The sequence below is a fragment of the Anas platyrhynchos genome, chromosome 4, assembly GCF_047663525.1.
Source record: "Anas platyrhynchos isolate ZD024472 breed Pekin duck chromosome 4, IASCAAS_PekinDuck_T2T, whole genome shotgun sequence".
Classification (NCBI taxonomy): domain Eukaryota; kingdom Metazoa; phylum Chordata; class Aves; order Anseriformes; family Anatidae; genus Anas; species Anas platyrhynchos.
The window spans coordinates 58,911,177-58,926,851 of record NC_092590.1 but is presented as its reverse complement, the minus strand read 5'-3'; the positions used below and the strand labels follow the sequence as shown (position 1 = coordinate 58,926,851).

The 15,675-nt window shown below is 36.8% G+C and overlaps 1 protein-coding gene across 8 annotated transcripts in view; it reads left to right on the top strand.

Annotated features, from left to right (window-relative positions):
- Window positions 1-15,675, top strand: part of PCDH7 (protocadherin 7) — a 290,144-nt gene that overhangs the window by 104,224 nt on the left and 170,245 nt on the right. The window contains exons 3-4 of one of the 8 annotated variants that reach the window (XR_011809212.1): window positions 2,358-2,424; window positions 5,828-13,926. The exons of 5 other annotated variants lie outside the window; for them this stretch is intronic. Coding sequence is in view for 2 of the 3 variants with exons in the window: in XM_072037716.1 (XP_071893817.1) it covers window positions 2,358-2,394 (37 nt within the window). In the remaining variant the exon portion in view is untranslated. Of the gene's footprint in view, window positions 1-1,029; window positions 2,268-2,357; window positions 2,425-5,827; window positions 14,842-15,675 lie in introns of those variants that run through there. 2 more of the 8 variants (XM_072037716.1, XM_072037715.1) reach the window with 2 other exon arrangements.

Below are 15,675 nucleotides of genomic sequence, written 5' to 3'. Positions count from 1 at the left end.
TCATATATGTTCACTACATTCACTATGAGTATACTGAAATATCTGGGCATGCAGCTTCCAAAATGAAAGCTGAATGCTTGATTTCAAAATGACTTTTGATTCTGGAAATGTATTTCTGTTAGTGGTGCTGCATACATCCCAGTTAAGCACTTCAAATATGTAAGCAAAAAATCTTGATTGATGTGTTCCAATTTTTTTCTAGTTATTTTGTAAAATATATATATATAATTCATATATATATATAAAATTCATATATATATATATGAATTTTCAGTTCTTCATTCCAACTTAGTGGGAAAATGATACTACACTGGAAAGAAAGAACTAATTATCAACATAATTCTAGATTGTGGTCTACATGTCTCTGGTGAAATTTGACCACCTTATATATTCTAAATACATATCATAAATTCAATATTTTTGTGTATCACCTTAGAAAATCAAAGAAAAGCAACTATAAATGAAAATCACTGATGAATTTTTGACTTAGTATTCTATGGCAAAACGCATTATAAATTTAAGTAACAAACTGATACAGATTTTCACATTGCACGTTCTCCTATGGAATTGCTTGTAAGTAGTGTACTGTTTTTAAAGCCTGCTGATATTGAGAAGGACCTTTCATATAGTAAATGCAATTTACACCTCTGTGTGACATGGTAAAACACTTGATAGTGGCACATAACCACAATTCATTCAACCATTTGTCCTTTTTGTAAATGCTGACAAGATAGTAGGCATTTGGATTACTCTTTGTGCTTATGCAGCAGTATTGGAGGATAATGCAAGCTTTTGTGTCAAGCAGTTTTAATTTAGAATACAACACAAATCAAAATATATTGTGATTGATAATACTTTCTAAAGGATTCTGAGATGTCTTGGTTCTTCAGATTGATTTATTTTCCTGTATAAGCCATGGCTTGCACTGATTCTTCTTTATAATTTCTCTTTTGTTTCTTCTGTGAGTGCAAAGAGAAATTTGACTAAAACTTCTTGCACCCTAACTTGTATAGTTTCTGATCTTTACAGCTAGGCACCTTCCTCCTGAAGAATGGAAACTAATTCTGCAACAGCTTTAATTACCAGAGGAATAAATCTTTCCAGGAGACTGGTTCATCTGTGACTTGTAGCTAATACACCTTTATGAAGAAACCAAATGGGAGTACATAGTAATACACTTTTAATTGCTTTTAATCCTCTAAATAAGATGAGGTTTAGCTCCACAGTCCTTGGATTATATTGGTAAACTAGGTTATACATCAAAGTAAGCTTCAAAGACAAGCATCCTTTACAGACTGATCCTACTGTTTTCCTACTTGGGGGGAATAGGGAAGTATTTACTTGCTCTTGGTCAGAAGCAAGAAACTTCAGAGTCTTCTGTTTAAATGTATGAAAATATTACAAGATTAAATATACGCTGATCTATTAGACAACCATTGTCTTCAGTAAAATAGCTTATCTGTCAACATTATAAATGGTAGAGACATGGATTGTGTAATCAGCATCTGAAAGCACCGATGTAATTTTACTTCAGTGTAAACAAAATACATTTTTAATGTACTCTTTCCCTTTAGCTCCTGTTTTGCAAAATTGATTATTTGTTCATAAGATGACTACAAAACAGTCAAGTTACAATCTGATGTTTCTAATGATTATTGTCAATCATAGCCATCATACTGATGCTGCTGGAACAGCAGTTGCATGCAGATAGATACAGTAAAAAGCATATGTGGAACACAATTACTACTATTTCTTGAACCATCAAGATACAAACAGATTCCCAAGAGATAAAATACTGGTGATTATGAAATACCACTATACTCCCTCATCATAACTATGCTTAACTTTTTTTTTTTTTTTCCCATTACAATTTTGGACTGCTTTTATTGACTGTTTTATTAGGAGTTACTAGAAGTTAAATCTGTCTCAAAGTACAGAGGGGCAATATCAAATGGTGTGAGCTCATCAACAGAGTAACACTGGAGTGGGAGAAAATGAGCAAAATGAGAACAACTGAACAACTTGATTTCAGAATGGTTGTCATTGAACATTCATTTTAGTATAAAATGCTGCTTAATAAGAATATTTCTGTTTAGAAAGAGTATTTCTATAGTTTGGACAATATTCTATGTCTACAAATCAGGCAAATTGATGACAAGCATGTGATGAGGCTTTTTATAGTTTTGGTTCCATAAAGTAAGTAGAGAAACTGTTCTAACTGACAGCTAACTGGATGAAGTCAACGTTGTATTAAAAAAAAAAAAAAGTTTAATTATTAAATTTTTAAATGCCTTTTAAAAAAGGAAATATAAATTCTGATACGAAGTTTTGATCTTGTTTTGTTATTTACATTCCAGAATTATAGTGGAAAGAGAGTGTGCATATGGAGTTTAGAAACAGATCTGGGATGAATGCCTTTTTGATGTAAGCATTACTCTTACAAAAATACTTATTTTTTCAATATATATTTTAATCACAGAGGTATTTCCAGAAGAAAATAGGTCATTTGCTATTAGAACTTGAAAATATGAATATGAGCATATGGATAGTATTGCCAGAGTACTTGCAGAAATTCCTTCAGATCTGTCTCCGAGCATGTAGAGCTGTAGGGAAAGGCCAAACTGCATGAAAGAGCAAAATAGGCTGGTGCTTACTGTAATTAAATCACAGGTGTGTTGGCTAATTCTGCTGTAGATGTGAGATACAAAACAAGAAACACCGAACACTAATGGTTCTGTTGCTTCCCTGAAAATGATAACACACAGCAGGGTGTGTGATTTTTGATTAATAAACAAGCACCTAAAGTGCATGATGAGTCACAGGGTGAAGCCAAATGTTTTCAGACACCCTTGCTAGGCAGTTGCATATACAGATGCCAAGATACTGAGGAGACTGTAACTGAAATTGCTCCATAAGTAGTTAAGAAAAAGCAAAACACTGATAAACCGTGTGCTCCTGTAAGTGTGTCTGGTCAGAGTATATTATAAATGAACATTCAACTCATATGTTAGACACTAATTTTTTTAAGCAGTGCTGGTTACTGGGGATCTGCATAATATCAAGTCTTCAGGCTACTTTTTGAGGGCATTTGTGGCTTTGTGCTTTCTCTGTTATCCCTTGCTGCCCATGCTGGTAAGGGTAAAGCTAAAGAGCGTCCAATCTGCTGTCTTCCCTTGTAATTCAAGACAGTGGAATAACCCTTGTGCTCTGTACCTCTTGTGCTGCCATTCTTTTATTGCTGTTTTAGATCAAATACTGTGGCAGACATGAAAAGGTGGTGTTTTGTTTGTTTTTCCCCATTCATAGAATGCACCTTGGTAGCCAGAACCCTTATGTTTTTGTCTCCTAATATGCAGCTTGCAGGATTTTTTTGAGGGGTTGGGTGGGTTGCCTTTTTTTTTTTTTTTTTGGAAGGACTGGAAATTTAAGCAACATCTGTTTCAAAGTTTGCACAAGGGATTGTTGTTCTACTTCAGATCTGTGAAAAACAGATCCCGGATTTTAAGCTTTGAGAGGGGCAAAGTCATCAGTGACACTTAATTCTAAACACTAATTACATTGATGACATGTCTAAGCAGCACTGGGGCTCGTTGTGTGAACAGTGTTCTTGCCATTACGGCTAGTTAATCAGGATGAAAACATCTGCATTTATGTTATTACTTTGTCCCTGCAAAAGCTTCTTGAGAGTCTATACTCCAATAAACAAAGGGTTTGTGAGACTTACGAGGCCTTCGTATACAGAAAAGTAAAAATACTTATAGTTTGGTCATTGAGAACAAATGCTTGTTACAGCAACATATGTACTGGCACAGTACCGTTGGAGGCCGTGTTGTTTATACCCAAACCACGTAGGACTTCTCATCATGCAAATTGTTAATGCTGGAATGATACCAAGCATTGGAAATATGCTATAGACCTTAACTTTTACTACTGTTGCTGCCTTTTCCAAGTATCAGGACCCTGAAGGTAGTAGTTAGCCATAAAGGCCCAAACCTGGGGCCTTCACCCACCTCTTCTTCCCATGGAACCTTTAGCCCCATTTCGGTTCAGACCTGGATGTTCCTAAATTGTTGTTTGGACTTGTTGGGCTCTGCTTCTGCCTTGCTTCTGCTTTGATGCTTCAACCTTGCTTTTGCTTGAGGCTTGCTAGGCTTCTGACGGAGCCTGCTGGTGTCACTGCACTGCTCTGCGTGCCCAGCTTTTGGTGTAGTCATTGCCTGGTCTGTGTCATAGCCACACTGAGCTGCTGGCTCATCTTTTCTGGCACCGGATTGAGAGGTTTCCTTTCTAGTGAATTCAGAGATGTTCCAGAGTAGCTTCTGGGTAGAGCTGGGTTGTGTGGAGTTACTTAACATTAATTACTATACATGTCCTAATGGGATTTGGCAAGCACTACAGGAGTGGGAGGGATTGCAGTATTTCACTATGAATCATTGAGTCAGCATAGGAATAAATCACAATAACTGAGTAGCCACAATTACAGTAGTATGCGTTCAACACATCACCTCATCCCTATCGATCTGACAGAGAATATATACCCTATTTATCCTCCCTGTAGTTTTTTCTCTGTGTTAAGCAGGAGAAGACCAAGCTACTTCATTAGTATTTAGATCATTGACCTGAGGCCCATAACTGATAACTGCTGTATGGTAACAACTGTAATCTTGACCAAAGTAACTACTGTTATTGTGCCCTAGTGCAGCACAGTGAAAAACTGCTTTCCCTTGTGAAGTGCAACCACCAGATTATAAATTCAATGTCACTGGAGTTGGATAATTTTTATGTTACTGGAGTCCTCCTTCCTGAAGAATAAATAGCACTGTAGAAAATTCTGTAGCAAGCAGTGTATCTAACCACAAACTCATTTCAGTGATAGAAATTGGGGTGTTGTTTTTTTTTTTTTTTTTTTTTCCCAGGAGTAATTCTGGATTTCAAATCTTTTATTATAGGGAGGTATGACATCAGTCTGGATGTCTCATCCCCACAGTGGAATATAATCGTGTACTTTTTTTTTTTTTTTTTTTTTTTTTTTCTGATTTTGAGATAATTATTCCAGTCTTTATGGCCATAGTGACCAATTAAATCTGTCTCAAAGACCAACTTCAGGTATTTTGTTCACGAGCTGATTCTGCTTGTAGACAGACATTTTAAGACCCGTAATAGCACCTGATGGGATGGCTACTGAAACACACTGAACAGGGAATGTAGTTCCAGAAAGAACTTCACTAGAATGAACATTTTTCAAATGGAAGAGGTTTTTAATTTCTTCTGAAATCTAGAGTCCTGATACCTAAATGTTTAGGTCTTGGTACCTAAACATTTGATAAACTCCACATGGCATTAGAAAAAATCACAAAAGCCCGAGTCAGTGTTTTTTATGCAGATTAGCCATTAGGATTTTGTACAATCTTTTTTCTTTCTAAAGCTTGATACAAAATGGTCTAAATACTTCATGTAACCATGTAATGATGTAATTCACATTCCTGGGTTATCAGCTAGCTTGTACATGCCTCTAAAATAGTTGTTGTTTCACCAGAGTTCAGATGACCACAACTTCCTATGTCAGAAATTGACCAATAATGCATACCCTTCAATGAATACTTGATACCAAGTACAGAAAAAAGTATTAGAGCTTCTGATCATCTGAAGAATCATGAATTCATCACTACCACCCATAATGGATCAGTATTTCTTTCCACCTACAAAGTACTCAACACAAATGCTTTACCTGGCATAGGTTTAAAGCAGAATAATTTGCTTTATGATTAAGAGTAAACTATTTCTACAATTGCATCCCATTAATATGAACCATATTAATCATCCTCAGGTTCTGCGGTCTTTGAGCTGATAACAGAGGTCTTCAGATAGTGAAGACTATCAACAGTGATCCTGTTCTCACCCGCCCTCTATATCCATTTTTCTGTAAGACTGTATAGAAACATAAAGTATATGGGTGTCTGTGACGGATTCCTTTGTAATAAATAAATTTGGTTTCAGTGGACAAGTAGCATACCTGTAGCATGAAAAAGAAATGATGTAAAGTGGAGAGGTTCCAGAATTTTCCAGTTGTAACACTTTCCTGTTAGAAATATTATTCATCATGTTTAAGATAATTTGTGGAAGTACTCTAATTTTTACTTTTTTGTTTAGTGAAGAAGAAAATTCCTGCTACTGATTTTTTTTTCTAATTTCAATGTTATAAATAAAATTAGCACTGAAACCAGCTGATTTTTTCAAAGAATATGTTTTAACTGATCTGAAACAAAACATGGCAGAGTTTTTTATGGAAAATTTATTCTGATGTGAAAAAATGATATGCAAATGCGAATCTCTTGATATCACTAGGATTGGGTCAAACTGCCTTTTACAGAGATAATGCATCATTACATTGAAATAAAACAATGAGACTAGAAGTTATACTACTGTCACACTTGCACCAATTTGCAAAGTATTTCTTACTAATATTCTAGATTCATGATTTGTCCTTTTAATGTTTCTAATGCAGACCTGGAAAGAAAAAAATTAGTTCCATAATTCAACTTCATAAAAGAGCTTCTTGTCTTGTAGGCCTTACGGGCTGGTTTTAGACCAATAGCTTTTAGGATGTCAGGACACGCCTTTCTCTTTGCAAAGAATGTGCATGCTAGTTCTTCCACAGAATAATTCAAGAAATCAGTGTTACTATAAAATGTGCATTAAGAAAGAAATTGTATTGTTTATGGAAAAACAAAATACAAAAAACAAACAACAAAAAAAAACAACACAGTAGAACTGCAGCAGATGGAAACAAATAACTTAGTGCTGTTCTTACCCTTCTTAAAAATAAAAAGATTATATCCGGAGAAAAGTGACTGAATATTCTTTCCATTAAGTAATTTTAATTGCATCTTCTCCAGTACTAGTTATCCTGAAGGTAAAGTAGTTTTATTAAGGACTAGAACTGAGTACCTCAGTAAATGCATGTATTTCTCAGTACTGTTTGTCTGAGACAAAGTTTTTCCTTCCTTTGGGAGCCAACTCAGACACCCACCTACATACAGATGTTTTCTGCTCTTGTGAATTTTAAAACATGCATTCTAAAGAGCAGAGAATTGCACTAGCTGAGGTTAATAGTTAGCTGAGGTTAGTAGTTAACCATGTCCCTTAAGCCCCAGAGAGACACTCACTTGCTCACTTACTAGAAAACCATTATCCCCAAGAGACATGTGCTACTGTGCTTGCTCACGACAATTTAAGTGTTCCTATTTCTGTCTGTCTCAAATGTTGGAGAATATGTTAGTGCAGACTTGAGGCTTATTGCTGCCAAGGGTTTGCTTCCAATTTGCAATTGCTTTAAGAGCTATCTGGAAAGAACAAATACTGTACTGGCTTGCTACTGTAAATGTATTTCAAGAACTTAAGTTCATCAGGTGTGGTGTTTTTTTTTTGTTGTTTTTTTTGTGTTTTTTTTTTTTTTTTTTTTTTGTCAGGGCTGTTTTTTTAATATCATTTACAGTTATATTAAAATACAGATCTAAAGGCATATATATCAGACCCAAGTGATTCCCACTCTTGAAAAGAACAGCTAGAGAGGCTTGAGTACATGTAGGCTGGCACGCAGAACAAGTTTCTTTTTGATGCTATCCTATTTCTGTATAAACATATACAGATATTTATTATTCACTAATAATTTTATTATTTAATTATTAATTTTTAAGCAGAGTATGTCCAGTACTAAGCAATCTCAATTCTTAGTCCCTCAATCTCAGCACTCTGTGGTTGTTCAAAGTATTTGTAGCTCCTATTTATGCTCATATTTAGTCTCTTGTGAGGTGTGAGTCTAATTCAGTGATGGTTACAATGTGCTAGAGAATTACAGCCTAGAGAAGAAATCAGCCATCTTCAGCCACTGCTCCTTCCCTAAGAATATGATCCATTTGTTCTGCACTCTAGATAGTTCTCTGAATCACTTGGGAAGAACAGTTTTTACAACTCCCAAAGTGTGGACCTGTGTTTGCAAGTGGCACTCATGAGAGGTGCTTTAGAAAAAAGAAATAGTATTATTGTAACTGCACTTCCAATCCTGCATTGGCACATTTGCACAGCAGAACATACTAGGAAGACTGTTCTTGTTATATATGGGAGGTCAAATAAAGCAGAGATTTTTTGCAATTTAGAAGACTGCTTCTAACTTCACTAATGCCTTTCTACACCATCATACCTTCTGTGAAGTCACCGTCTGGTTCAGGTTGCACTGAATACCAGAGTCCCTTTCTGAAACCATGACTGTGTCCATTTCTATCAATGTTCTTAATCTAGGATAACAAAGGTATTTTTTTGATGTTTATCTTAAATTGGGACGCTACAGACTGAGTAGGAAAAGAAATGTTATTGACCATCTGTGAAAGCCCACAGAGTTAAAGCGTGACTATTTATCAGGTGGCCTGGAGAGAGCCAGTGTGATGCTTTTGTATGGCCCGTGAAGTGAATTGAATTAAAACATCACCTGCTGCTCTGAAGATTTACATTAACACCTTGTGTTTTTGATTGCTTGATATTGATAGTTATAAATAACAGATCACTAGTACTTACTCATGTTCTGGCTTGTTTGTAAGTTACAATGTCATAGTCTAAAATTTCATCTTTCAGAAGAGAGAAGTATTGACAAATACCTTGATATCTTGGAATTGTAATTGCAAAAGTGTTGTGGAATAGAATTGTCTTTTCACTAAAACACTTAACAGTAAACATATTGGGACAAACTTTAAGATGAAATTATCCATGATTTTGCTATTGCTGACTGAACAGGTAAGAAAACTTCAAATAGTTGACAAAGCAAAAGTACTCAAGTGGCTTAGGAGTCTATATTCTAGAATCATGAAAAGCAATGAAATGGTAACATGCTTTTTGAACTTAGTTCCTACAAACTTTTCTGCTCTGATTGGGTGTCATTTTTGCATTTTTCAATATGCTAGGAACATGACTGTGGTATTAACAGAAGTGTCTATAATTTTTCCATCATCATGTTTCTTTCTTAAGTTTTTTATAGCCTGAAACTGGTGGAGTCTGCTACTTCATTTTTCAGTCTAGTTATTCTTAAGTATGAAGATGCCTAGCATCTGCCTTTGATTGTAAAATATAAATTCATGAGTATCCATACCAGAGATTAATATAAACCAACGAAATAGTTATAGAGTTCATTAATCTTTGTTAACAGTTAAAGTTTAGAATAATACATGTAGTTTGAGCTGCATGTTTTTCTTGTTCTGATAAGGTGAGTTGGAAATATGTGCATGAAAGAGAAATATGAAGCATTGCAAAATGCATTGCATAACTGCTGTATGGCAGGGTCAACTACTTGCTTACTGTATTATCTCAATTTTTCATGTCATTGGCAACACTCCGTAAGTATCTTGAAATTGATATACATATTAAATTTAGCAGGCCAAACATTAGGTAAATACAAAAAGAACCATTAACACATGGGTCTGTGCTTCAGTGGTCTGCACAAACTACTACAGTATTCTAGCCTTCAACTTTCAGTTTTTCAAGCTATCTTTCACCCTAACTTTCCAATTAGAGAAATCTTGTATTCATCCAGACTTACAAGAATTCTGTTCAGCTACTTGACCATCATAGGAACTTGCTACATTTTTGTCTGTCTAAAATCCATAGAAAGCAATAGTGGCAAAAAGCTCCTTAATTATCATTAAAATTTGAATTTTCATTACTATGCTTTCAAATTAGAACTCTTCAGAGTTTGTTTCCATTCTTCTATTACATCCAATCTAAACTACTGAAATGAATGGTACTGGCCTAGCCATGAGAGCCCTCCATTGGGCATTAGCTGGAATAGAATGTGGCTTCTTATGTTCAGTTGCAGAATGTGGTTTCTCATCTTTATATTTTGCATCAAACATATTTTCTGTAGTTTGCAGGGAATACATTTTAATTTCCATACTTTTCATTATGCGCTGTGAACCCTATGTATTACATCAGAAATCATTTCCTGTGGTATTTTAATGAATTTTGGAATCAGCAATGCCAGTTCATTTGTTATTTCTCATAGATAAATTGTGTTCTCAGAAATCAACCTGTAAATCTGGAGTATGTTTTGGAGTTTTATCTGAACCTGATCCTTGTCATTGACATTTTGATGGTGCTTGTTGTAGTGTTGTAATTCTTTTGTCAATAGGTATCATGACTGGTTATCCCTCTAAATCTGTCTTTCAGTTGTGTGCAAGGTAAAGAAGATGAAGTTGGAGGAGTGTTGTTTGAAAAGAGTACAGCATCATTTTCATTACATAAACTGCATTCAGATGTTCTGTGTCCTCACATATGTATGTCATAATAACAGTAATCAGAGCAAGGACTTTAACTTTCTCAAAAGTTCTCTCTGCTGTTACTGACTTTATTTGATCTTAAGTCTGAGAGAGAGAAATCCAATTGATCAGCAATGGCTTTAGCCTCTACCTGGCATCTGGACTTGCTGGGTAGATCAGCACTAAGCATTGCATAGAACATGCCCAGTGACTTGGATTATTCCAGACTGGTCTGAATTAATGTGTGGTAGGTCATTCCTCACATGTGGGAGAGTTCTGTATGTTCAGTTATATGAGACTCAGTATGTCTCAACAGCCTACGCTCACAGCCTACGTGCAGGAGACTGAATGTACTCAGATTTTTCTAGACAGAAAAATGTGAGCCCTATACAAGGAGAAATCACTTAGCTTTTCTCAGCTTGGATTTATTCCTTGATGAAGTAATCTGTAATGATTTGTCTATAAATATTGCTGTATGTTTAAAATAGTTTATCTGTGAAGTCCTCTGAGCTCATAGAAATAATCTGAGCTAGTTCATATTAAGTGCTTTTTATGTCGGCATATTTGCATATTTACAACTGCATAGTATTTTCTGTTAGATCTCATGAGGGCTTTACTTCAATCCAAAACCACAGAGTCCATAAGTTGTTTTATTAACAAAATAATACTTGGCAAGAAATAGGGTAGTCAGATGGGTAGTCAGATTGATTGATTGATTTGATGTACTTATTTCCTAATATCCTTTCATTTTTATGTTTTTGTCTTTGTTACTGTACTGGTGAGCCCAGAACTAGACACAACAGTCCAGGTGTGGTCTCACCAGTGCTGGGTTAGAGGGACAGGATCCCCTCCCTGATGGATACATTCTTCTTAATGTAGCCCAGGATAGCAGGATCCTGGAAAAAACAAGAGGCAGTGAACACAAACCAAAACATAGGAGGTTGTGTCTGAATGCAAGGAGACAGTTTTTCACTGTGAGGATGACTGAACGCTGGTACAGGTGGCCCAATGTGTGGAGTCTGCATCCTTGGAGATGTTCAAAAGCTGCCTGTGCATGGTCCTGGGCAACCTGCTCTGGGTGGGTTGGACAAGATGACCTTCAGAGGCCCGAGGACATCAGTCATTCTGTGATTCTTTATAACACAGACCTGAGGTAGCAGAGGCATACAATAGCAATTCATCCCTCTCATATCTCTGCACTTGGTATTAAGCTACAAACTAATCTTAGATTCTCTGACAGGTATGTTCCTTGTCAAAAGGGAAAAGGTCACCAGCTGGATTATGGCCATTGTAACCTCTAGCAGTGTCCTATCAGATGACCTGCATATCAGACATACAGAGGTTTCAGTTAGGAAGAAGATGGGAAGCACAATAATGGTGAATATGAGGAAAGGATTACACAAATGATGCTTTGTGTAAGTACACTTATGCCATGGGAGTGCGTTCAAATAAAAGAAATTTCCTAAAAGGCTGTATGTGTACATTTAAAATGAGTTTTTGTAGAAGATTGTCTTCCGTAGGATTCAGTAGGGAGGGATTCTATATCCAGGAAATCTCAGTGCCTTAGGTCTGTTGCGTGTGGGTTGTGTGCAGGGATCATAGAAATACAATAGTTCTAGAACCTTATGGACCCATAGTGTTTTTCTACTTATGAAGAATCAGGAGACAAAATACAAAAGAAAAAAAATCTGAAGACACATTCCTCTTACCAAAATGAAGACTCAATTTGTAGCAGGAAAATGTGGATTTAACAAAATATTTTTGGAAAAGTATTTACTTCTTATAAAATGATTTGCTCAATTCATCTTGAAATCCAGCTAAATTCTGAATGAAAAAGGCAAAATATTTTGTTTTGAAGTCTTTCAAAATCCCTTCATTACTGTTTCAAAAAACCTGAGTTAAACTTGTCTTGATTTTCTTTGCCCTGAAATGACATATTTGGTATCACACTACTTGCAGATAAAAGAATTCAACTCAATTATAATGAATTTAGAAATATCAGTGTTACTGAAAAATACATTATTAAAAACAGACGCACTTTTTTTCTTGGAAATACACATTTACTAGAACTCCATTTTTACCTATATTGGAAAGATTTCAGATATTTATTATGCCTAAAAGGAGAGTTTTTCTTCATATAAATTAAAATGGAATAGAAAAGCAAGGGAACGTAAAATCTCTTACATACTTTTCTTGGGCTTTAACAAATATAAACAAATAGCATAGTCTTTCAACACTCTAAGCCTTGTTTTGTTTTTCATGTGGCTTATCAGGCGTTTTTGTGTGCATCTTAAAATGTCTGTTTGTGCCATATTCTTAGATGGTCCTTGGGCCAAATTTAGTTGATGCAACTATAGGGCTAAACAATATGTGTTCTCTCATGCCTTTTAGAACACAAGGAAACGACCTCAAGTTGCACGAGGGGAGGTTTAGATTAGACATGAGAAAGAATTTCTTAATGGAAAGGGTATTTAGACATTGGAACAGTTTGCCCAGGTAAGTGGTAGAGTTGCTATCCCTGGAGGTATTTAAGAGATGTGTGGTTGTAGTGCTTAGGGACATGACTTAGTGGTGGACTTGGTAATTAGGGGTAGTTGGACTCGATGATCTATTAGGGGTCTTTTTGAACCTAAATGATTGGCATAATTGTGCAGCTACAGAAACTGCTTTTACTTATTTCATAGATCAGTACAATTGAGCTTCTTTGAGAGCACATATATCCATTACAAATTTTACTGAGATAAGAGCAAATGTACAATATATTCTCAAAGGTTGGACACAGTAAGTTTTTGTGATGTCTTAGTGATGTACTCCTCACCCTGTTATTTTTACTGTATTTATCTGTAGACACTTCCACTTTGAAACAATTGAGTGGTCATTTGCATAATGATATGTGGTATTGGAAAGATTGTGTCAGTGATACATTGGAGTATTTCTATTAGGGTCACTGGCTAGATATTTACATATGTTTCTGTTCCAATTTCCAATAAAATACATAATGATAAATATGGAAATCAGCAATATCCTCTGTGTTCTAGATTCTTAGGGTTGTTGCATCCTCTAACAATAACTACATTTATTCAAAATACTACTAACATTAACTTGTGTGTTTTTCCCATTTCTCCTCTGTAGTGGGTTTATGTGGCAAGGTTTTGGTAGCAGGGGGCCATAGGGGTGGTTTCTGTGAGAAAGATCTAGAAGCTGCCCCATGTTTGGGAAGGGCCCCATTGTTTTCCAGAGCTGAGCCAATAAGCGATGTTGTTTTGCACCTCTGTGAGAGCATATTTAAGACAGGGAAAAAAACACTGCGCCACACAGCAGCTGGGAGAGTGAAGGGAGTGAGGAGTGGCACCAAGGTCAGTGCAGAAGGAGGGGGAGAGGTGCTCCAGGCACCGGAGCAGAAGTCCCCTGCGGCCTGTGGTGAGGACCATGGTGAAGCAGGATGTCCCCCTGCAGCCCATGGAGTACCACGGTGGAGCAGGGTTCCGCGCTGCAGCCTGTGGAGGAGACCACGGTGGAGCAGGTGGCCCTGCACCGATGGAGGCTGACACCTGTGGAAGACCCCTGCCGGAGCAGATTCCGGGCTGGATCTGTAGCCCGTGGAGAGGAGCCCACGCAGGAGCAGGTGACCTGGCAGGAGCTGCTGCCCGTGGGGGAGCCAGGTTGGAGCAGTTTTCTCCTGAGGGATGGACCCCGTGGTATGGACCCATATCTGGAGCAGCTCTGGCAGAGCTGCTGCCTGTGGGAAGCCCACGCCGGATCAGTTCATCAAGGACTGCATCCCGTGGGTGGGACCCCACAGCACAGGGGACGAGAGTGACCGAGAAGGAGCGGCAGAGAAGAAGTGCTGTAGACTGACCATAACCCCCATTCCCCCGTTCCCCTGCACCACTCGGGGGGAGGAGGTGGAAGAGGGTGGATGTGGGGGGAAGGTGCTTTTGGTTTCTTTCCTTTGTTTCTCACTTCTCTAGCTTGTTAGTAATGAGCAATAAATCTTACTATCTTCTTATGCTGATTCTGTTTTGCCCGTTACAATAATTATTGCGTGATTTTTCTCATCCTTATCTCAACCCTTGAACCCTTTTCACATATTTTCTCCCCATTCCTCTTTGAGGAGGGGGAGTGAGAGAGCAGCTGTGGTGGAGCTCGGCTGCCCACTCGAGCGGAACCACGACATCCTCTCAGCAGTTTCTTCCTTAAACTTTCAAAGGCTACTTATAAGCTTACGGTAACCACTATAGAAAGATACAAGGTTAATCCTGGTCTTGAATATGCAAACCTGAGAAAGACATTGCCAAAGCAAAAATACTAAATTTGTGATGAGACAGCAATTACATATAGACTTCCCGACATCCTTTTTCTTTTCTTTCAAATTTCTTCCTTGTGTATGAATAGTTCTGCAATAAAAGTAGTCATATGAACACCATTTAATTGTTTTGCAATTAAAAGATTTTGTACTTTCCCCGTTCCTTTTACATAATGCTTAAAGAAAGTACAGCTTCATCTTTGAGGGCATGAAATAAAAAAATCAGTGAATTGATCTAACTGCCTCTAAACAGTTCCATTTTTAGTTCTGAGTAAGAGTTATAGATTGAATTATACACAGACCACAATTTTACTTATCCTTTGATCCAATAACCTATAATCATATTTAACAACCCAAGAAAGCAGTGTCACACACAGATTATAATCAATTTATTCAGATCTACTTTAAAGTAGTGCAAGTCCTGAATTCCTTAAAGTTCTTGAAGTATTGATTTATTTTTTTTGGAAGGAAGTTCATCCCAAAATTTCTTTCTCCTACATCTTCCAGACTTTCTGCTTTGTTTGTCCTGAACTGAAAAGAGAAACATCTTTTTCTACCGCTTATCTAGGAGAATTTGGACAAACTTCAAATGTAAATATTTGTGCTTTGAAACTAACAGACATAAAGCCGATATAGTGCTAAATAATTTTCTTGGCCAGATGGCCAAGTGGCAGCAATGAAATCAGCCAAATGGGAGAGCTACACTGAATTCTGGACTTCGAAATACAGGGCTGTTGTTGATGAGATTGATACGTTGTTTTTGTGCTTTTTTTTCTTTTTTTTTTTTTTTCTTTTGAGGGCAATGACCAGAAAGTTTTCCTGTTAATGCCAGCTGGCTTTATAAAGTGCATGCTGCCTCATCCAATAAAGATCTCACACTGTCTGCAGCCATGACAATATTGTTGCCCATTATGTAGCTTTGTTTGGAAAAAGCAAAACAGCTTGGTATAAGTAGGGAAAGAGCAAATGCTTAAAGTTCAGACCAGAGTACATCGATTTATATCATCTGAGGATTTGACCTCTGTAAGCTTATCCGTTCACGTGAAGAAAATGAAAAATAAATAGTGA